This window comes from Populus nigra, chromosome 12 (assembly GCF_951802175.1).
Source record: "Populus nigra chromosome 12, ddPopNigr1.1, whole genome shotgun sequence".
NCBI lineage: Eukaryota > Viridiplantae > Streptophyta > Magnoliopsida > Malpighiales > Salicaceae > Populus > Populus nigra.
In genome coordinates, this window is record NC_084863.1 from 5180988 (window position 1) to 5203029 (window position 22042).

The window sequence follows — 22042 nt, forward strand, 5'->3', positions numbered from 1 at the left end:
ATTCTTCAACTGTATATATTAATATTATTAAAGATGTTAGTTGAGTCATGTCCAAGTTGATCCAAAAATTTATATTATTAAAAAAAACAAATAAAACACATGAGGTGACACATGATTTTGGATAAAATATCTAGACCCACACTAGCTAATGTGACAAGGCATAAAATTACTACAGTTCTTCATGGGTGAAATGCCTTGAAAAAATGTCGACAGGTCCTCCCAATGGTCACACTAGCTAATGTCACATTTATTTTGTGTATGTATTTTCTAGCATCCATATTATTATATAGACAAGTGAATATTATTTAATTTTTTTTGTTTCTCCATCTTGTCAGACACTCATCTACTTTTGGCTCATTATATTCAGGCCACAGTGATAGGCCAAGTAAAGATTAAAAATAACGAGCATATAAATTTTTATACATGGTGTTAGAATAAAAAGGGTTCATAAATTGTACATGATAAGGTGCAATATGCAATAGAGTGTAAGTTAATTGTTCATCGAACCTCTTGTCCATACCAATCTAAAAGGGTCTCAATTTGAAAGAAGTCAATTGTAAGATTAAATAAGCCAATTATAAGATTAAATAGATTAATTTTAGAGGTCAATTTGTAATTCTTGTCAAATTTAGAGGACCAAATAAAAAAAATATCATAAATTCATAACCATACTAAAATTTTATCCATAATTCATCATCAATTATGTCCAGAATATCGAATTATGCTCTAGGTATCAATTTGTAATTTAAAACAATTAGGGACTAAATTGAATTTTTCACAAATGAGGGACCAAACTGAAATTTTGTTATCATGAACCTCAAACCCAGATTTTTCCACAAATCACCTACTTATCTACACAAATCTCTAACTCGTTTTCATCATTTAAATAAATTATAACTCAAAATTATCATTCTTATCCAAAATCTTCTAAAACCAATCAATTAAACTCTTAACTTTACAGTTAATTCTTTCATTAAACTTCACATAACCACTTAAAATCTCTATAAACTCAAGAATTTTAAAATCAAATCTAAACTTGAGAATCATGCAAACAAACCCGAAATCTTATCTTAATAGTTAAGAAAAACCATTTCTTCTTCTTTTTCTAGTTTCATTTCCTTAAAAATTTTGGACACTTCTTCTTCTTCTTCTTCTTTTCTGTCTATTTATATTTATTAAATTTTTACAATTACCAAAATATACCTCACTCATTTATACCTAATGTTTACTCCTTCAAGGACATTATTTTCTATTAAATTTTTCCTCTTCTTTTAAAACATTATAAAAGGGTTTGTGCTCGAATGACCGCGACAATGATGCTACCCTTTTCGTGATAAAATTTAATTTAGTTACTTTTAATGGGTTTAAAAATTAAAGAATTATTTTTAAAAAAAGAAGAAAAAAAGAAAAAAAAAGGAAAACTGATGGGTTGGGACAGGAATGAAATTGAGTGACAAATGTATTGGGCTAAAGTTTGTGCTGAAATTCAAACCCACAAACCCATCTATAACTATAAATACGGATCTCTCACTCGCCAAGCTTTCTCAGCTCTCTTCTCCATCGTAAACAACGAACGCACGGGAGGCACCAAAAGATAAAAAAGAAACCAGAAAACAGAATCGATTTCCCCAAAGTTTGAGTTTTGGGTTTTTTATAATTCGAGAATTGTCGACATAATAGCTCTGTGTTTTTGTATTGATTCAATTATTTAACTTTTCTTTTCTTTTTTGGGTTCAATGGATTCCACCATTAGAATTGGTTCATCAATTGTTTTTCCCATTTCTTCTTCTTCACCAAAATTATCAAATCTACGGAGGAAAAATAAGATTGAATATGGGTCTCGATTCGGTGGAAATGGGTGCATCTCTGCAATCACTCATAATGGCTCTGTTTCTCCCTCTGCTGCTTCTCATGGGGTTAGTTTCTTTTTGGTTTTTTTTCTTTTGGTATATTTTTCTTCGCTCAATTTTATTGGAATTTAGGAGATCGCTTGTTATTAATTTTATTTTATTTATTTATTTTCTTCTTTGTATCAACAAATTTTGCCATGATTACTGTTGTTCACTTGCATTTCTCATTTTTAAAATGAGAGGAGGGTAACCAATGTCTAGGCCGTTGTTAGGATTTATAGAAAGGTTCAATGTAGAAGCGAATGAATGAGGGGAATGCTAAATAAATTGATGTGTTTTTATCAATTTTTACTCCCAAAATAACCGCGAGATTTTAAAATGATTTTGCCGGTACGTTTGGTACATATGTGAATGAAGTTCATGGATGCTAATTCTTGTATGATTATTGTTATGCTGTTGGTTTTTCATTTTCATGTGTTTTCCAATGCACAACTTCCTCAGAAATTAATTCTTTGATGTTCCAGGAGTCAAGTTCAGTGGGAGGTGTGCATAGAAGAAGAAGCAGTCTTGAATCTACGTTTCGTTATGACAAGCCTATACCAGAGGAGAGAATTGAGGAGCCTGTTGGTATTTCATTGGCTGAAAAAGTAATTGGAGATAATCCTCGGTGCACTGATTGCCAAGCCAAAGGCGCGGTTCTTTGCACCACTTGTGCTGGTTCAGGCTTATATGTTGACTCTATATTGGAAAGTCAGGGCATCATTGTCAAGGTCCGGTGCTTAGGTAAATTTGCTTTCACTTCACAGAGCATAATCTAACAGATGCAGTATACTTGTACGTCTGTTATCTGAACTCCACTTAGCACTCCTATATCCCCCAATTTGATTTGTGGTTATTTTAGGATCATCCAGATCTAACTTGAAGTTCCATACCGTATCATGTTTCCAATGAACTTACTTTGATAATGGATTTGGCATCTTTCACTATGACAAGTGACTAGTTCTGGGAGCAACTATTGAAATAGATGCCTTGAAAATACTTGCATATTTAAAGTATAACCTCTATTGATTTGAAAATACTTTTTTTTTTCTTGTGGTAGAGGGATAGCGAGCTGTACACTGGGGTTGTTAGTGTGGGAAGAGTATCTATCATCTCTTTTCCACTGCACACTTTTTGATCCTCATCATTTTTCCTACTTTAGTACTAAGCATGATCTCTCAATTCAAATTTGTACTCCCTCCATGGCTCCAGTCTTTAATCCATACTCCCTCCATGGCTCCAGTCTTTAATCCATGTGCACTTGTGCATGCATAATTTGGAACACAAATGCCTATGGTTTTTCCTGTGTAAATTTTGTGGCAATGCTTGTTTTGTGAAATCATTTTGGTAAATGTCAAATACCATCCCTGGATTGGATCTAGGAAGTTCACAACGTTATTCCTTGAAAGCTATTGAGTGTGGCCTTACAACTGGATGAGTTATTGTCATAGGTTTACTTTTTTACTTTTCGCCATATTAGGAGGATATTAATAGGTTTGCTGTGACTTCACTCTGAGGAGCTTTTTTTAGGAATAAATATTTATATTATTATTGGAAAAAACCAATAGCAACTATATTCGGGTGATCTCATCTGATGGTTCTGTCCATATAGTGATTAAGAGTGCAGAATATGAGTGTTAAACCTAAAGTTATACTTACATGTTATTGAACATAAAAGTATCTCCATACATTTTGGTAAGTAGCAAATCTTGAGTAGCTCAGCCGGTAGTCGTGCATGGGTCTTGGTCTTGTGGTGTGATTGCTAATGGTAGCTGATTGGTGGTTATCTTGATATGCTTGTTATATATGGCAATGAAAATGATACTATGTTATATTTTTTTTTGTAGGTTGTGGTGGAACCGGAAACATCATGTGCTCAGAATGTGGTGGCCGAGGTCATGTTGGACTCAAGTAACTTTTGCGTTTTGCTTTCTCATTGCATTTTGTTGTACCCTGTTGCTGCAACGCATACAGTTAGGTCGTCATATCTGTTGTAGTTATGTAGCCTTGCAATGTTGTATTAAAGTTTTTGTGCATCGACCTTTTCATTTCTCAATGGTATTCTTCCTCTATAATTTACCCTTGATTTTTTGAATGGTCTTGATCCGTATCCACTTTATAGGCAAACTATTGATAATGTTTCCACTTCCCTTTTATTCAGTCGGTTTGATGTTGTTTTGCCTTGGAAAGTATCAAAAATGGATCTCAAAAGAGTTTCTTAACATGATTACACTTGAAATCAAAATTTGGTAATTTGCTCTGCATCAGTGCATTGGAATTTTGTCCTTTGTGACCTGAGATATGCTCCATGGAGTGTGACCATAGTAATCATTTGATTCAAGGGAGTTAAATTCAATATTTTTGAAGATGATCTACGTGCAAGAGAACTTGGGCAGATTATACTGAATATAAAAGCTGACTGATATCTCATTCACAGGACAAGTTCTCTTTTACGAATTTTTTTTTTGCAATCCTGACGTGTTTGCAGAATCACATGCCTTTTAACATCAATTGATGTTGCCCTGGTCTACGTGGTGTCTGGTGCAAATATTCAATCTAAAACAATGAATCTGTACTCAGCAAGCGAGATGAAGTCCCCATGATTGTTAATCTCCGTATCTCTGGAACTCTTCAAGGCGAAATAGAATAGCTGGGTCAAGCCGCGAGTTCTGTGGGTTCTCTGTGTAAGCAATGTAGTAAGCTGAAACACATGATTGTAGCCATGCCATTTCTATCCGACACTGCAAGCAAAAAAATTGTCTATCAGTTTCTGAGTATTGTCGTAAGAAATGTTTCCTGTTTTGAAGGTTGCTGATCTCTTACCATGAAGTAGCCAATCAGGAATGCATAGATTGACACTTCTGTAGCATAGCTCTTATGAACTGCAAATGTCCATGCTCCTCCAACTAGCGTGCATATTGCACCTCCTGCCATCCCAGAGAGAAAACAGAAAGACCCTGTCAGATCTCTGTCAATTATAGGTTCCAACCCAACTTTCTTCAGCATCTCCCATGTATCCATGGATGCCTGCACAAACCCCTTATTATAAACCCCTACTTGCACAAGACCCCACCGATTCCCATAGTTAACCAGAGTCGCAGCAACAGCAGCATAACAATTAGCGCAGGAAAACAAGAACTCGTCTGTGCCCCCCGCAATCAAACTTATCGCTCGGGCTGAACCGTGGACTACAGTAATAATCGGCACAAGGACTGAGCTGATGCACACATTTCCCATTGAGTATTTGAATGTGTCCCGTAAAGCAATTCGCAAGTCCATATCTACTCCATATGCAAAGTGTAGGTATTTGACGCGTGCAATTGTAACTTGCAACGTGTTTCTTATCACTTGCGTGCTCCATGCCAGGCTCGCAAGGATCGCTAAAATGAACAAGGTGTCCGTTACAGTTCCAACTGCAGTGGCCCCGCCAATACCAGATACCAAGAAACAGGAATACACAGTGCCTGTGATGATTGAAAGATTGACCACTGTTGTAGTCTTAGCTGGAGGGGAAGTAGCAGCAATTGATAAAACCTTGGTGGCATAATCGAATCGAGGATTCACCCAACAAGTATAAAGGGATAGGATCAGAGCAAGAACTATTGCAATTACGCCTATTGTTAAACCTGCAGCAGAGCCTATTAGTACAAACAGCACGCCAACTGCACAGGTTAGCAAGGGGCTAAGCCAGAAGGCTGTTCTCAGTGCTCTTGAAGGGTTGCAGAGAGTGAACCATTGCCATGTGAAAGCCACAATTCCAGCGCATCCTGTTGCAGTAAGGAGTGGAGGATACCACTTCTTGGGATGAAAATGGTGGCTGTGGGCAGAGAGTAGGCCACGGATGGTGAGGCAGATTACTAGGATGGCGATTAGGACTATGTGCAAAAAAAAAAGGACTCGAAAGAGCCTCTGGACTATTAGCCCCGCCACCATTGCGGTTTCAAGCTGGATGCTTGATTCTTCAACCTGCAAAAATATTAACTAAGCCAGTTGGTAGATAAGTTACTAAGTCAACTCATTGTATCTGATGCTCAAGAACTAAAAAATGAATGATAGTACTCTAAAGAAAGGAATAATTAGCAAGAAATAAAGAAGCAAGAAAAGGAAAATGATCAAATGCCACCTATAAGAGGAGGGGGGGGCTTGCTGGTGACGAAGAAAGATGATAAACCTTGGGGATTTTGAGACCCTTTTGACGTAGAAGGAGAATGGAGGAAGAAAACAGAATCAAGAGCTTGATTTGAGAGAGGAATGGAGATAGAACCTGGTTGGGGATTATGTATGGAAGTTTTTCCTCTTGAACTTGAATGTGGAAGTTCTGCACGTTAATAACTGTAACTGCATCATTATTCATTTCCTTGGATCTTTTCATTGATGGCTATTAAATTTTACACTCAAAGTCTTGGTCTTTCTCTGCTTAAAACAAATAACCTCTTTGTTTTATTATCTTGCACTGTCTTGGCGGCCACGATTTTCCAAAATCACAGGCCTCAAAATCCTCAAACATCGTTCTATCACTCTTGTTTTACTGTTCTTTACAAGTCAAAGGGTATGAATATATCACTGTTAAGGCCTAGACTTTTAACTTGTGAAAGCCTTCTTTGACAAAATCTTGTATACTGCAAGAAACTGACCAAGTCCCTTCTCCTTCACATTTCCTCTCAATCTGATCACGTATTAGCTTGTGTGTGAGTTTTGGGTTTAATTAATGAGTGGTGCAATATTGACCTGGAAGGTAGAGAAGTTAAGAGATAGGTCAACAGAGGTGACTTGTCGAAGGGGTTTCTTATCTCCCCAAGCTATTTCTCGTGATGCAGTTAGCTTTGCTTAAAGAAAGTGCAGAAAAAGAAAAAAGGCGCAGCTGTTTCTTTATAGAAAGAGTGATGTTTGGTAGGTTTAACTAAATCTGTCCATCAAATACTGAAGAGATCCTCTTCCAAAAGATAACCAAGGTTCAATGTTACTCGATCTTCAGTGCGTACTGGGAAATTACAAGTGGAAGATTCAAATGTAACGCAGTCTTGGACAAGACTTAGACTGGATTGAAGATGTGAATCATTTCTGGCCATGAACATAGCAAGGAGGGAGGACCGTGAAGAGGTTCATTTTCCTGTCACCTTGCTAGAAGTTAACATTTTCCTACATAATGGAGGTAGCCTTAATTTACAATCTCTGAATCCGATCCCACCAATCCGAACATGAGATATTCAAGTAGAAACATCAAAGTGCAAGGCTAATCTCCCATTTTGATTTTCTAGGGTTACGTTGACGATGACTGTTAACCAACCTATCATACATCAACTACGTTAGGTGGGGGTGACTACTGGTTAATTACAAGAAAACTGCTGAACATTCTTACAAAATATAAAATACCAGGGGTAAGTCAAGGTCAAGCTAAGCGTATTCCATTCACCTGCAACGAGCCGTGGAGGGGCCGAGGGTTGGGATCCTTTCTGGGATTTAGAAACAGATATATAGAGACCAGAAATCGAGGGTATATTTGCAACAAAATTGAAGCTGCAATATTAAGTAAATTGGTTTCGTTTCACAGACCAGTATCGGTTTCCTCCTTAATTCAAAGTGTTGATCACAATAACAAATTAATTGTGTGTTTGAAATTTAAAGTGTTTTTTAAAATAGTTTTTGTTTGAAAATATATTAAAATAATTTTTATTTTTAACATTATCATATTAAAATCATTATAAAATACTAAAAAAAAAATCATTATTTTCATAGACAATTTAAAAGACTAGTTTTCTATGTTAAGAAAAAAAAAATAACCCTAAATGCAGGGGCGAAATCAGGGGAGACGAGTAGAGGCCCAGACCCCACAAAATATTTTAAATTTTTAATGTTTAAATATAAAATAATATAATATATTTTTATTTTAAATAGATAAATTTTCTAATAATAAATTATATCTTGAGTTGTTGCTCTTTCTATTATATAATTCCAGCTCCACCCCTGCCTAAATGATAGCAAACCAGCTTCAATCCACTCTAATTCATTAATGAAGTTCATTCTTTCTTTTTAGGTAGGAAAGATTTAATTATGACAAATTAAATTCGGTAATGCTAGAAAATAATTCCAGTGATCAAGCTTCTGCAAACAGTAGGAAGACCATTAGGTGGTCAGAAGCTGCGTGAGTTCTCAATTATAGTAGTAGGCTAGGCCAACCATATAGTATTATAGAGCCCGACCACTTCAAAATCAGGGAATATGCCACTTTTGTTTATTGCATTTATTGATTTTTTTTATAAAAAAAAATTACCACATTAATTTAAATTTTTTTGATAGAATAATACCATTTAAAAAATATTTGATGAAATGATATATTTTCACCTTACCCCACTTTAAAAACACGATATTTATTAAGTATTGTTAATTTTAATATTTTTAAAAAACAATTTTAAAATACAAAAATAAATAAAATTTTAACAGAAAGAGATTTTGACATTGGTGATCAGGCCTAGAAAGGCCTCAGAGTAGACTATGGCCATCTTCTATTGAGTTGGGACCATCCTCCAAAAAAATTAATGGGAGGGACCGTAAGCCATGACCCGGCCCATGTAAGTTCTCATATTGCAATAGTCTATAACTTGGTAGAAATACGACGATACTGGAAATATATTACTAGTTATTTGATTTGTGTTTTTGGTGTTTGTAAAATAATTTTATTTTTTTAAAAAATTATATATACTGATTTTTTCAATGTATTTTATAAATAAAACAATTATGTAAATAAAAAACTCATGTATACATATAATCAAATAACTCGAGAACTATAAGTGGTAATAAACGGAGAAGAAAGTTATTAACAATAATAAAAAAACTAAATTTAGAAAAATTAAGAAACAAGTATAGTTTAAGATACTTAATCTCACAGAACATGATATTTACCCGGTTGTGTTTGCTGGATTTATTTATTAAAATTAATTTTTTATTAAATCAAATGATAATAGAAATACACACGCGCATTAAATTGATTGAATAATATAAAATAAAAAATATATTACGAAAGGTTGGACATATTAGAAATAGTTTTTGAAAATATTTTTTTATTTTCAAAAACAAAGTTAATCTATATAAAAGATAAAAAAAAAATCAAAATAATCTTTTCAAAAAATAAAAACACACAACACCATTTAAAAAAAACAAATTCTGCATCCAAAAAGGTTAAATGAAAAAATCACAATAAACAATATTAATTAAATTAGAGGATCAAAATGAATTACCAAAAATTACACAACATCATCCACAATGATTTATATATGCATGAAAAATGCGGCTCCACAATACCTTAGCCAACACATTTTAGATTATAAATAATAATAATAATAATATGGCACTAGTATTTAACTTGGTACAAATACAGATACGGAAACTGGACTTAGATATAACTTGGTATAATTACAAATTCTAAAATTTTAGGATATAATTTTTGATAGATAGAAATTAATTTTTTAATAATTATATAATATAATAGTTTTTTGAAATAATTAACAAATATCTCCTAAAAATAAATAATAATATATCGTGATCTATGCTTACTTCAAAATTATAAATTAATTTGAGAGATAATAAATAATAAATATGTTTATAATTATTAGGATGATAGTGAATAAATCATTGATAATTTCATTTCTTATATTTCATAATTAATCATTGCAACTTATTTCCATTTTATTTTAGTATTTTATGATAACAAAAAACAATTTTTTTAAAATAAATGCAACAATAAAAACAGTGATAATATCATGTTTTTTTTTATATAAAAGAGAAAATAATTCCATGAATCTTTATATTTTAGGAGTTGTATCCCACATGTCTTTTTATATGCTTAATTGCATCCAATTTATCATTAAATTCTTTAATATATCATCCCGTCGTATTTTTACCATCAAAACTAATAAAAACACAATTTACGGAGCCCTTTTTCCTATATAAAAATTACAATGATTGCTTTCTTTTTTTTTTGTAAATAGTTATAAATAATTTAATTGAAAAATATAAAATTCCTATGAGTGGAATGTTTTTGTTTCTTTAATCCCTAGCACTAAAAATTATTTTAAACTTACTATTTTAAGTAAAATTATAAACTTTATCCTAAAAAAAATTATGTTTATATCTCGACATCAATATAGAGGATGCATCTTTAGAATTATTTGGAGAAATATTTAGTTATTTTTTCTTTTTTATTTGCATATTTGGCAAGAGGAACTCATTTTATGTGTTAATTTTCTAATAAATGATAAAAGAGTATTGGTTAAAATTTTAATATATTAATACATAAGTAATTTATGTATCTTAATCATAAAATATATTTAAAATTACATATGTTTTACTGTTATATATTAATTGATTGATGATTGATATCTCTTATCATATATCTAATAAAAAACCATCGCTATCATTTCTCAACACATCTTTCTGCTTCCCTTTAATCTCAAATGCATCCAAGATTGAATTTGGTTTTTTTCCTTGTATTTTTACACAATACATATTAAATCATATAAAATCATGTGTTAATTTTAATAGTTTTCTTTCATTTTTTTATAAATATCTATTTTTATAAAAAAGTAATTAAATAAAAATACATTTTAAAAGCAAGATTATTAAATCTAGTCACGATTATAATTTAGATCACAGATTAAGTAGGTTAGTCTGAATCAATTTAAAATATAATTATTTCAGTATATTTTTATAAAAAAAATTAAACCAATACATTCTTTTTAAAAAAAAAATGTATTAAACAAGATTTCCAAAATGTTTTTACTAGGTTGGCAAATTAATTCCTACCACGTTTATTTTAAAACTTAGACCGGTATCTGTATTAATAACTGCACAAAATTGGTTAGGTTCAGGTAATATATAAAAACGCAGTTGAAATTATATTTTTTAAAAATTTAATTTTTTTAATTTAAAATTATTTTTTTTATTTTTTAGATTATTTTAATATACTGATATTAAAAATAATTTTTTAAAATAAAAATAATTATTTTAATATATTTTTAAATAAAAAATATTTTAAACCCCAATTTCCCAACCATAACAATACTTGCTATAAAAGTTACTTGGGACGGCGCGTGGGCTACTTTCGAGTTCACCGACTAACCCATGTGAAATTTTCACTCTTTTGATACCTTAATTTCTATCCACAAGAGTCCCGCGACAATCCATTCCCAACCTTATTAAAGGCCTAACTAATTTAGTAATTTCATCTCTTTCCTCTTCTCCATCTATACTTAAATGAATCTCCATGTCAACAACTGCTATAATGACAACCGGAGGCCTTCCCTTTAAAGCAAGGAGCTCCGTTATTATTCCCGTTCTCACAATACCCTCCTTCGCCATTAAGCCACCTTCATTTCTCCCTCCCTTCATCACTTTCCTTCACATTTTCTTCTTCTTCTTCTTCGATTAAATGAAATGGGCATCAAACTGTTCATGATCTCATTCATGGTAACATCGATACTCTTCTCTCTACTATACATCCCAACAAAACTAACCACACCCATTGCCAAATACAACCCTGTGATCAACTTGAACATGTTGAAAGACCTCAAGCCATATCCAGTAACGTTCGCGTACTTGATATCAGCATCTAGAGGTGACGCGAAGAGGCTAACGCGTGTGCTGAAGGCATTGTACCATCCAGGGAACTACTATCTGATTCATGTGGATGCTGATGCACCGGAAAAGGAGCATAGAGAAATAGCTGAATTTGTGTCTAGTGATCCAGTTTTTGGCCTGGTGGGAAATGTTTGGATTGTCGGGAAACCAAATCTGGTTACTTACAGAGGTCCTACTATGCTTGCTACTACACTCCATGCAATGGCAATACTGCTGAGGACCTGCAAATGGGACTGGTTCATTAATCTCAGTGCCTCTGATTATCCCCTGGTCACCCAAGATGGTATGGTGAGTGGCCCTTTTTTTTTCATTTTATTTGCACTATCCTCTGTTATCTGTCCACCACTGATCTTGGCTTTGTGTTTTACAAATCTTACTTTCATTAAATTCTTCTTGTTTTTGCTTCGTTTTTGTTTCCAGACTCTATGTTCAATAATGTAGTAATTATTTCACCTATCTTTGCTGTTATCAGATCTGATCGATGCCTTCTCTACCATACCAAGAAATCTCAACTTTATACAGCACAGCAGCCGCCTGGGATGGAAACTGTAGGGAACCTTTTCTTTTTCCCTTTTCTCTTTTTCGCTCATCATTTTTTTTATTTCGTGAAGTTATGAGAGGAATTTGATAATTAAAAATATTAATAATATTAATCACAATCAGGAATAAGAGAGCCAAGCCAATCATGATAGACCCTGGTCTCTCCAGCCTGAACAAATCAGAGATCTGGTGGGTAATTAAGCAAAGGAGTCTCCCAACTGCCTTCAAGCTCTATACAGGTCTCTCTCTCTCTTTTTCTCAGTCTTTTTGTTTGCTGTGAGAAGGACCTTACTTATCACAAGACATTGCCACCATGACCTTCCATTCTCTTGTCTATGGGCTCCATGCATTGTTTTTCACCATTTTTATTTTTATTTCTGCCCCACCTGATTATCAACAGCATGTGAGCTCTGAAGTGAAGAGACAGCACGCATTTCATAGTACATGGTACTCGCTATAAAAAAATAAAAAAAATGGAATTACTAATTTATGGGTTTTGCTTTTTGGCCATTATTTTGGATGTATTTGAAAATATGCCCAATATTTCCAAATGTCTTACTAGTAGGACCTTGTATCATTCATATTTCCAAATGAAGTCATTGCCGACAAAAAGTCCTTCCTGGCTTTACCTAAATGGTAACGATTAGAATGCAAATCACACTTTCTAAAACTATGCCCTCCTTTCAAATCTCCTGAACTCTACAACAAAGACAATGCATGTTTGAAAGTACACTGTATGTTGTGAATACATTAAAAAGGGTCTAAAAATATTAAAAATTAATTTTAAATAAAAAATAGTTTTCAAATTTTTATACAAAACAATATTTTGACCATAGGCCTAACCCCTGTACCTTCTGCCTCTTTTTTTGTACAAAGAAATATAATATAAAGGAATCTATATATTTTTTAAAGAAATTTAATCAAGTAGGTCCAATTTTACAGGCTTTTATCATTTTGCAATCAATCTTCTACTTCTTGTTAACAAAATTCTTGTTGATAGTTGAATAAGACCTTGGACCTAATTAATGGTAGCTTCAACAAACTGCAAGTAGCAATCTTAGAAAAAAAAATCACATCTAGGAAGATTAGGGTTAACTTCCGGCTAAATGGTTAGGATGTCATGTCACAACAATTCAGGTAAGCCGTAAGCCAAGTAGCTATGCAATCATCAATTAAACGATAGAAATGCAGGTGTTTCCGTTTCTTTTTCGGATGAAAAAAAATAAAAATAAAATAAAACACAACGCCAAATTATCGTTTTAGCTGTCGAACATCAAGCCCATGTTCAAAGTGGAAAAAAGTAACGAGAGGGACAGTGTACAAAGTGAGAAAGACAGAGTTGAGAACCACTTTCCATCAAAGATTTGATGTGCTGTCTTAATGCATCTTTCATGAAGTTTTAGTTTGAGTGCTGCCCAGAATATTGTGTTAATGTGGAAGTATCGATCCCTCTCTTTTCTTTAATTTCTTCATCATACAGCACAGAGAATTGTGTAATGGTAGATAACTTCTTGTCGATGCTAGCTGGGTTTCATGTCATAATCAGCATCTTTGAATTACTCTCAGAGCATGTTAGGCATCCCATCACCAACCTAACCACGTATGGCTCCACCATTTCGCAAGCTGCGTAAAACCTCAACATAGCCATTGAATCACTACCAGACAATGAGATGTGACCAGGTTGGATTTCTAGGTGAGCCCTTGAAATGACCTACAAAGGGGACCAAAGACAGACAACTGTATGTTGTAGGCTGCACGATCTAGAAAATTCACATGACAAGGCCCAGTTGATGTTAGAATACACGTGCTCTCCTGTTCTTATGGAGAACTTTGTAGATTTATAATAATGAATGCCCCCATTGAAAGAAAGGAATAAACAAAGTGATTCTTCTAAGCTGCTTTGAACTGATTCCAAGGCGCAACATGCAGAAAGAACTGAATATAGAAATTCTTGACAAAAGAGGACATCAAGCCATGTACTTTTATGTGTTCATGTCATGGATTTTATGATTTCCTTTTTTTAGCTTTTAATAATGGATATGAGATAAATGTGAATTTAAATCGTTTGATTTCTTCCATTAATGCTTTATTTTGTTTTCACAAAATAAGATCAAGATTTTTACAAGCTGAATTAACAGTGTCAATCAGCTATGTTGTTGGATATGTTCCAGGCCCGGAGGTTGTTCATCCTCTTACAAACTAACTAATTGGAAATGAAAGTGCCTTTTTTCTCTTTTAACGCTAGATTATCTCTTTGACATCATAACTAAAATTACCTGTAGATTATGTGCCATTAGGTTTTAGACTGATAACCCTCATGATTTCAGAATCATTCCAAATTGCAGAAAACATAGATAATGGCTTTGATTGTGGATGTGGCAGTTTCCTTTGCAATATGCAGGGCTGGCGATCTTGATTTTTTCCTTTCAGATCACCCCTTCAAGCCTTTTCATCTTCCAAAAATACATTAAACATAATGTTCCTATCAAATAACAATTTTCTGTGGCAGTTTCCAATTTTAAATGGATTCATCTATATATGTGCAGTGTCTTTCAAGTTTCCAATAGTTGCAACAATCCTAATTAATTTCTCTCAATTGCTTTGCATAACAGGTTCTGCTTGGACCATACTGTCAAGATCTTTTGCTGAGTACAGCATTGTGGGCTGGGACAACTTGCCAAGGACTCTTCTTCTCTACTACACCAACTTCGTGTCCTCCCCTGAAGGCTACTTCCAAACTGTAATATGCAACTCTGAAGACTATAAAAACACCACAGTTAACCATGACCTTCATTACATTACTTGGGACACACCTCCTAAGCAGCACCCTCGGTCCCTAGGAGTTAAAGATTACAGAAGAATGATCTTAAGCAGCCGGCCATTTGCAAGAAAGTTCAAGAGAAATGATCCAGTTCTCGATAAGATTGATCGTGAGCTTCTTAAGAGATACAAGGGACAGTTTGCTCACGGTGGCTGGTGTACCAGGAGTAGCAAAAGGCATGGAACATGTTCAGGTTTGCAATATGAGAATTATGGTGTTTTGAGGCCTGGACCAGGATCAAGAAGGCTGCAAAATTTGCTGACCAAACTTCTTTCAGAAAAGAACTTCAAGCGGCAATGCAGATGAGAGTTCTCTTGGAATGAAAAAACAAAATCAAATAAATGCGTCGTATAATTACTGGGCTGGTTGTTTGGCGAGATATATTGAGAAAAGCTGATATAAGATGCTTATAGTGAAATATTATTACATGTTAATACCAGCTAGAGAGAATTGATAACATTTTGAGAAACTACAATGTAATTAAACACCAAGTTTTTTGATGTTCATACATGACTGCATGAACTACAAGTAAAGATGTATGGAAATCGCTTACAACCAGGTCAGTCAGTCCAAGTACGAATTTATAATTCTACTGCCGGAGTCATTCTCAAAATCTATATTTCATTTCGTTTTGTAACAATAAAATAAATACTTGTAAGGATTCCAATGATTAAGTGTTTTTTTTTTTTTAAAATCTTGACAAAGTAATTTTTTTATTAGTAGTATGGTTATTTGAATAAAAACTTAAAAACAATTAAAATAAATATTCATATAAATTTAAATGATTTAAATTCAAAAGAAAAACCATGCATTTCTTTAGTTGTAAATCCCCTTTTGTTTTCATTCATTTCTTTTCCATTTTGATGAAAAAACATGTTTTTTTTTTAATCATAAGCATTGGCCTCTCAAATAAAAACTTGCTATGATTTTAAAACAATTTTTTTAAAAACAAAAACAAAAAATAATGGTTCAATAATGTTCAAAATAAATAATTAATTTGAAGTAATAATATAATAAATTAATAAAAATAAAAATATTTATTTTTATTCTCATAGAATATTAATGTGCAATTTATTTAAAAAATTATTAATATAATTTTATACATAATTATTTAAATTGCAAATAGTACCATAAAAACTCTATTCCTGTTTGAGAAAAAGACATAAATTAATTATTTTTAAATACTATTACTTTTATTTATCTAGCAAGAAGTTTCTTTCAAAATATTAAAAAAAAAAACCAAGAGCATGAAGCCTAGGAGTGCTTAGGCTTGCGAGACAAGGCTTGCACGCCTAGCTTTACTACAAAGAAACCTTAACTTGTTTGGGCTTGATTCTACAGGCCTTCATCATTTTTTAGCTTTTTTTATATTTTAAAATAAAAAAGTATTTAGATAATTAACTATAATGATATTTAAAAATTATTCAATTATTTTATTTTTTTAAATGATATTTGAAAATTTTAATATAATATTTTTTAATTGTAATATTTTATTTTTTATGATTCTATAGGAAACAAATGTGCCAAGTTTTTAAAAGATTGACGTAGATATTCAATGAGAATAGAATAAACATTTTATTATTATTATCATTTTTTACATTATCCTCTTCAATTGATTATTCTTTTATTTTCTTATGCAATTGTATGAAAACAATCAAAATATAATTTTTTTTTGTTTTTTCTTTATAATTACTTTACATATTATGATATTTGTTTTTTAAATAACCACGATTTTAATAAAAATATATGTTCCCTCCAAAATTAAAATGAAATTAACAAATAAAAAAAATGAAGTTTTGGTTAAGTAAATGCATTTGTTTCTCACTTAATTTAATCATTTAAGTTTTGACATATATTTATTTTAATTAGTTTTGCTTTTTAAATAATGGTGTTGTTGATAAAAAATTATTGTTCCATTAAAATAAATAAAAAAAAGATAAATAATACAAAGGAATTTCAACAAGAGAAATACATTTTTTCTCTCAAAATTTAAATTATTAGAGTTTTTAAAAATATTTATTTTAATTATCACAAGAAAATCAAAATTTTATTCCCATTAAATTTTTAAAAAATGAGATATATTTGCATAATATATTTATAAAAAAGAAAATGATCTAGAATTGCATCTATCTTTTACTTCTTAAAAGAAAGATTAGCTTTATGTTTTACTTTTTAATTAATATTAACAAATTTTTAAAAAATTAAAAGCCTTACTTTAAAATGAGATTGGAGCTTTTTATGGTAAATATAGTTTGTAGATTTGTTTTTTAAAAAATACTCATGAATATTCAATGAAAATAATGTTTTTAATTCTAATTCTAATTTTTTATTTAATTTTCTGAAATTCATTGTTCTTCTATTTTTTTATGCTGCTATTATCATAACATTATTTATTTTTTATTGAAATTTGTTTTCTATATGATACTCAGTTTTGAGTCTTTCTCAATTGCACTTTATGTGTAGAAGAAAGCGACGACTTGTTCATCATTATATGATATTTTCCTTTCCCTATTAAGCTTGATATTTTGGCATCATCGCAAAAACAACTAATCCAAACCCATGGAAATGGGTTTAGAGAGATTCATTACTAAAATAGGGTAATGATATTTTTGCCTTTCTAATTAAAAAAATAATATAATAATTATATTAACAATTTAATAATATAATGATTTTTTTTTTGCTTGGGTGTTTTTGGAATTACAATATTAACACAGGAAGACAAAGTTGTCGATCTCTTCAGCTTTTGTCCATCATTGGATTTGCTCTAATTTGGGTAGGGAGGTTCGCCCAACTCTCCTCTTCACACTGAACCGTGGAGATTGGTTTTGAAACCACTTTGCACAGGTTGGAATTCCAGGTTTATTTTTTTATCAATTTTTAGGGTAGCTTTGTTTCTCGTTAATAACGGCTATTTTAACCGTTTGATTAGACTAGTATTTTGATATATTAGACATAACGTGATTATCTCAAACTTTACTATTGGAATTTTTGTGGTTTATTTTTATTTGTGAGTTTTACTTGGTTTGTAATTTGGTGGTTTGGTAAATAATAATAATAAAAAAGAGTATGCTTGAATTGTGAGTATGTGTGGAGAGGTAAGTGAGAAACTCTGGATTATTTTTAGATGGATATAATTGTGATTTTTTAAAATTTTAAGGTTATCTCTATACTTCGGGTCGGGTTTAGGTAAGATTTCGATTGAGACAAAGTAATATCTATACCTTACATAAATTCGATCTTTTCACTTCGTGTATCACCCTAACCTAACCCAAACCCAAACCCAAACAAGAAAAACTTAATATTTATTGAATTCAGGTGAAATTGACACTCCTAATTGAGGTATATGTTTTTTCTGTTAAATTTATCAATTTTTTTCTCAATCTTATTGTTAAATTTTTTTTAATGAACGATTGGGTTGTTTTTAAATTTACCAAGTCAATTAAATCATGTTAAAATAATTTCTACATAATTTAACTTTAAACTCTAGCTAAATAAAAAGTCAAATAGGAGAATTACAAGTTAATTTGATGAATTGAGTTTTATAATAATGTAAAAATTATTTTTCACTGCACAAACATTTTTTTATATTAAAAATAACGGTACACAAGTCATGTAAACTAGTATTTTTAAATATCCATCCTTTCGTCAACCCCATGTCATAAATGATCAAAATAATGGTAACCTTTTCGACATTATACATGCAAGAGGTACGCTTTGCCGCATTGAAAGCTTTATTTATTGCTAAAAAATAACTAATAAATCAATCAATAGTTATAAACCACATTACAAAACACTTTTATGTGGTTATAACTTCACCAAAAAAGTAAACCAAAATGTGCCACCACACTTCTAAAGAATTTGGTCCGAAAATGACGGCAGTCGCCTGAAAAAACTAACCGGGACAGATGGCATGTCGTCACGAAACCTTGGGTGACGAAGGTAATAGAACCCATACCCTATTACAAACACCTTAAATGGAACCATATAAAATACCAATGAAGCAACTAAGCAAAACACCACAAAAATCCCAGTAGCCCTCGGATCCCTCCAATTCCACAAAGCTTCTAAACGCTCCCCGTGGGCTGCAAAATCTCCTAAGAGTGTCTGGGCCCGGCCAGCCAGGGCCCGCAACCTATCGTATCGGACACGAACCACATCTTGTGATCGTGTGGTTGGGAATCCATCAAACTCTTCATCAAGCTCATCAGGTCCCACCATGTCCACATAAGAGAGCCTCGAATCCATGTTGAGTGGGACCCTTTGACGGTAGCGAAATCTGAACACTAAGATCAGGAAGGCATACATGAATATGGTGGGGAGCACTAGATGTGGACATAACACAACAGCTATAAGCAACATGTGCATAAGAACACTAGTGGGTGGGTGCACCCAGGTGCGAATCCCTTCAGTCCAACGTGCCAAAGTTGCGACGCGTGTGAGACACCCTACCACCCTAAACCAATTAGCCTTGCTCCTCCTCATGCTCCACATGTGTGTGTCACTATCCAACATGAACTGGACCACTTCTTGGCCCAGTGGTGGCTCAGACCTGGTTAGCCGAGCAGTCACCAAACGCATTGCTGTATGTCGCAAAATGTCTTGTTGGGTTGGGCCTAATGGCTTTATATAATGCATTCTAGGCAGTATTGGTGAAGTGTAAGCTTGGATTAGACTTAACCACGATGAGCATGAAAATCGGACGGCTATTTCGATCTCTCCCATTTTCTTGGCCCCACTAGGAAGTAACACCATAAGAGAATATTGATTGAAGTACACCCGATTAGTATCAAGAGTTGATAAACGGATCCTTACTTTACCAACCCTAACATCTTTGCCTTGTTTTCCTGCAGCTTCATCATGCTTGTACCTTCCATTATCAAACACACCAATGGTTAGCACAGTGCATGGATCATATACATCCCACGTGTATTGCTCGTTCCACCGTGGATTAAATCGATCGAGGATTGTACGGGTCCGGACCCACTTGGGCCCATACTTAGCCACCACATAAGCATCAGTGGTCCCACGAGTACCATCCTTGGTTTTCACAGGAAGCAAATTAGTGGCTCCTCGGATTCCAACTTCAAGCAACCCGATTGGAGCCTTGGCTAGCTGTTTAGCTGCTGCTCGAACATCACTAGTCACATGAGCTGCCTCATCTAGCACGTGATACCCACCTTCTAAACACACTCTCACGTGTATCCTTCCCGTGTAGGGTTTGGTCTCATCACCTACCAAATTAAACCATCTTGATTTAAGCTCTGTCCGATTATCTGTCCTCCTTTCTATGCTTGCCACGTGTATTTTAGCATGCCCCACTGACTGCCCATTAGTAACATCCTCCACTGTCACAGTCAAGAATGGCTCAAACGGCTCAGCCGCCACAAAAACCAAATCCTCATTCCAAGTCGGATTAGCCGAGCTAGCAGATGTTGACCCAACAGAAGTCCTACCAGTTTTAAAAAGCTGGGCCCCAAGTTGAGCTTTAACATAAAGTTCAGGGTTTCGAACCTTAGCTTCGGATCCCGAACCTAAATGCAAATCTTGGGTTTGGATAACCGTTAGTCTCAAATACCAAAGCTTTGGCGACAGATACACCTTGGCTCTGGTCTCCGGTAATAAGCCACCTGAATCCGATTGCCAAGCCTCTTGAAATGCCTCGTCAGCCTGAGTCCCAATCCAAACGGCGAGCATGACTTCATTTCCCGCAGAGTTCTCCGATTCCAAAGCGTACCATTGTGGAGCCAAAGGACTATCTGGGGGCACTCTCTTGGGCACCTCTTGCAAATCAAAAGATACAGTGCCCAGAGAACACTCTTGTGCTGCCTCTTCATTCTCTTTCTTCTCTTCTGTCCAAACTGAAACTTCTAAAGAAGTTGAATTCAATCCTTCTTTATCGAAAGCGAAGACTTTATCCCAGTCTTTGTCACTCTGGCTCTTGGTTTTGATACTGTGTGTCCCAATCATGAGCTTGGCATAAACTGGGTTTTTGGATTCATTGTTTGCTGTTTTGGCTTTCACTACTCGAACATAGAGAAATGGCATCCGATCCACCAGATCATAAGCGCTTCGACCTCGATCACTGGCTAAAGACCGGAGTTCAAGATCACCGATTGTTACCTCAGATCTTTTTACAATCTCTGCCTTTTCCTTTTCTTCTTTCGACGGCTTCTTTTCACTCTCGGCCAACGGCGGATTCTCCACCTTAACTGGAGGAGCTGCCTCGTCAGGTTTTTTGGGATTCTCCTCTTGTGGTGGTGGACTTGATTTCTCCTCTTCCTTTTTTGCCTCTTTATTGGACTCCGTCTTTGGCTCTTCTTTCTTCTCCTCTTCTTTTTTCTCTTCCTCAGGTTTCGCCTCTTCTGCTGGCTTATTCTCTTCCGTCTCTGGTGCCTTCTCCTCAGGTTTCTGCTCTGCTGGTGGAGCCGGAGGATCTTCGTCGATGTAATAGACTTTCAGCCCCAGCTCTCCTTTAATCTGCGAAAACACGCTTCGTTTCTCCAACGGATAATAAACAAGAGTCTCTCCTCCAGATTTAACGAAAGCACTACCAGCAATCCTTACTTTGCCCAGAAAAGTGCTTCTTTTACCTGTCTTCTTGTCATTGTAAAGACTGATCTCTAAAGTCTCAGTAGCCATAGAGTCAGTATCGTGGACAAGAAACTCAAGCTTCTCATCCCACTCTGGATTCAGATCTCTGAGCTTGGTCTTCGTTCTCCTTCTTTGGCCATCAAAATCTACAGTAGCAAATGCACTTGCTGTTCCTTGGCCATCTTTTGGCATCAAGCTTCTGGCATTGCAAACCTCAACTATCAGTTTTCTTGTACAGGTTTCTGCCATTCTTTTGATCTTTGGTATCGGAAAAAAACAATCAACGAGTTGTAATAAAATGAGAGAAATTAAGGATCAAGAACTGAAGATCAAACAAAATGGTTAAAGAAAATGTTTTTAGAGAGAGAGAGTTTTCACCTTTTAGAGAGTGAACGGTAAAGGGTGTGAATGGAAGGGAGGGGCAGATCGCAGGGTTTAAAAAGTCATGAGGAGGAGCGTGGACACGTCAGGAACTACACGTAGGACAAGAATGGACACGTTGAGAGATCTTTGGGTTGCGAGATTTTGGGCAGGTAGTACCGTAGTGGAGGGAGGCAAGAGCAGCGTG

At 33.9% G+C, this 22042-nt stretch overlaps 4 protein-coding genes across 5 annotated transcripts; 2 read left to right on the plus strand and 2 right to left on the minus strand.

Moving 5' to 3' along the window:
- The first annotated feature begins 1528 nt into the window (after nt 1-1528).
- On the plus strand, nt 1529-6288 carry LOC133669752 (protein PHOTOSYSTEM I ASSEMBLY 2, chloroplastic-like). Its single transcript, XM_062090017.1, has 4 exons — nt 1529-1916; nt 2375-2633; nt 3737-3800; nt 4378-6288. Exons 1-4 carry the CDS (start codon nt 1737-1739, stop codon nt 4490-4492), a joined length of 618 nt encoding a protein of 205 aa, XP_061946001.1. The 5' UTR covers nt 1529-1736; the 3' UTR covers nt 4493-6288.
- LOC133669750 (protein PNS1-like) lies at nt 4293-6288 on the minus strand. Of its 2 annotated transcripts, none has more exons than XM_062090014.1 (3): nt 6154-6288; nt 4713-5855; nt 4293-4630 (listed from the first exon to the last, which is right to left on the minus strand). In XM_062090014.1, exons 1-3 carry the CDS (start codon nt 6259-6261, stop codon nt 4496-4498), a joined length of 1386 nt encoding a protein of 461 aa, XP_061945998.1. In that variant the 5' UTR covers nt 6262-6288; the 3' UTR covers nt 4293-4495. The 2 variants fall into 2 exon arrangements, with proteins under 2 accessions (XP_061945998.1, XP_061945997.1); XM_062090013.1 differs by having other exon boundaries at nt 4713-5870; nt 6154-6263.
- A 4794-nt stretch (nt 6289-11082) lies between these two features.
- On the plus strand, nt 11083-15475 carry LOC133669751 (beta-glucuronosyltransferase GlcAT14A). The gene is made up of 4 exons (XM_062090016.1): nt 11083-11805; nt 11995-12070; nt 12186-12301; nt 14675-15475. The coding sequence occupies exons 1-4, from the start codon at nt 11319-11321 to the stop codon at nt 15187-15189; spliced, it is 1194 nt and encodes a 397-aa protein (XP_061946000.1). The 5' UTR covers nt 11083-11318; the 3' UTR covers nt 15190-15475.
- A 3121-nt stretch (nt 15476-18596) lies between these two features.
- LOC133669085 (multiple C2 domain and transmembrane region protein 14-like) lies at nt 18597-21895 on the minus strand. Its single transcript, XM_062089095.1, has one exon. It carries the CDS (start codon nt 21721-21723, stop codon nt 18733-18735), a length of 2991 nt encoding a protein of 996 aa, XP_061945079.1. The 5' UTR covers nt 21724-21895; the 3' UTR covers nt 18597-18732.
- Between the last annotated feature and the right edge of the window lie 147 nt (nt 21896-22042).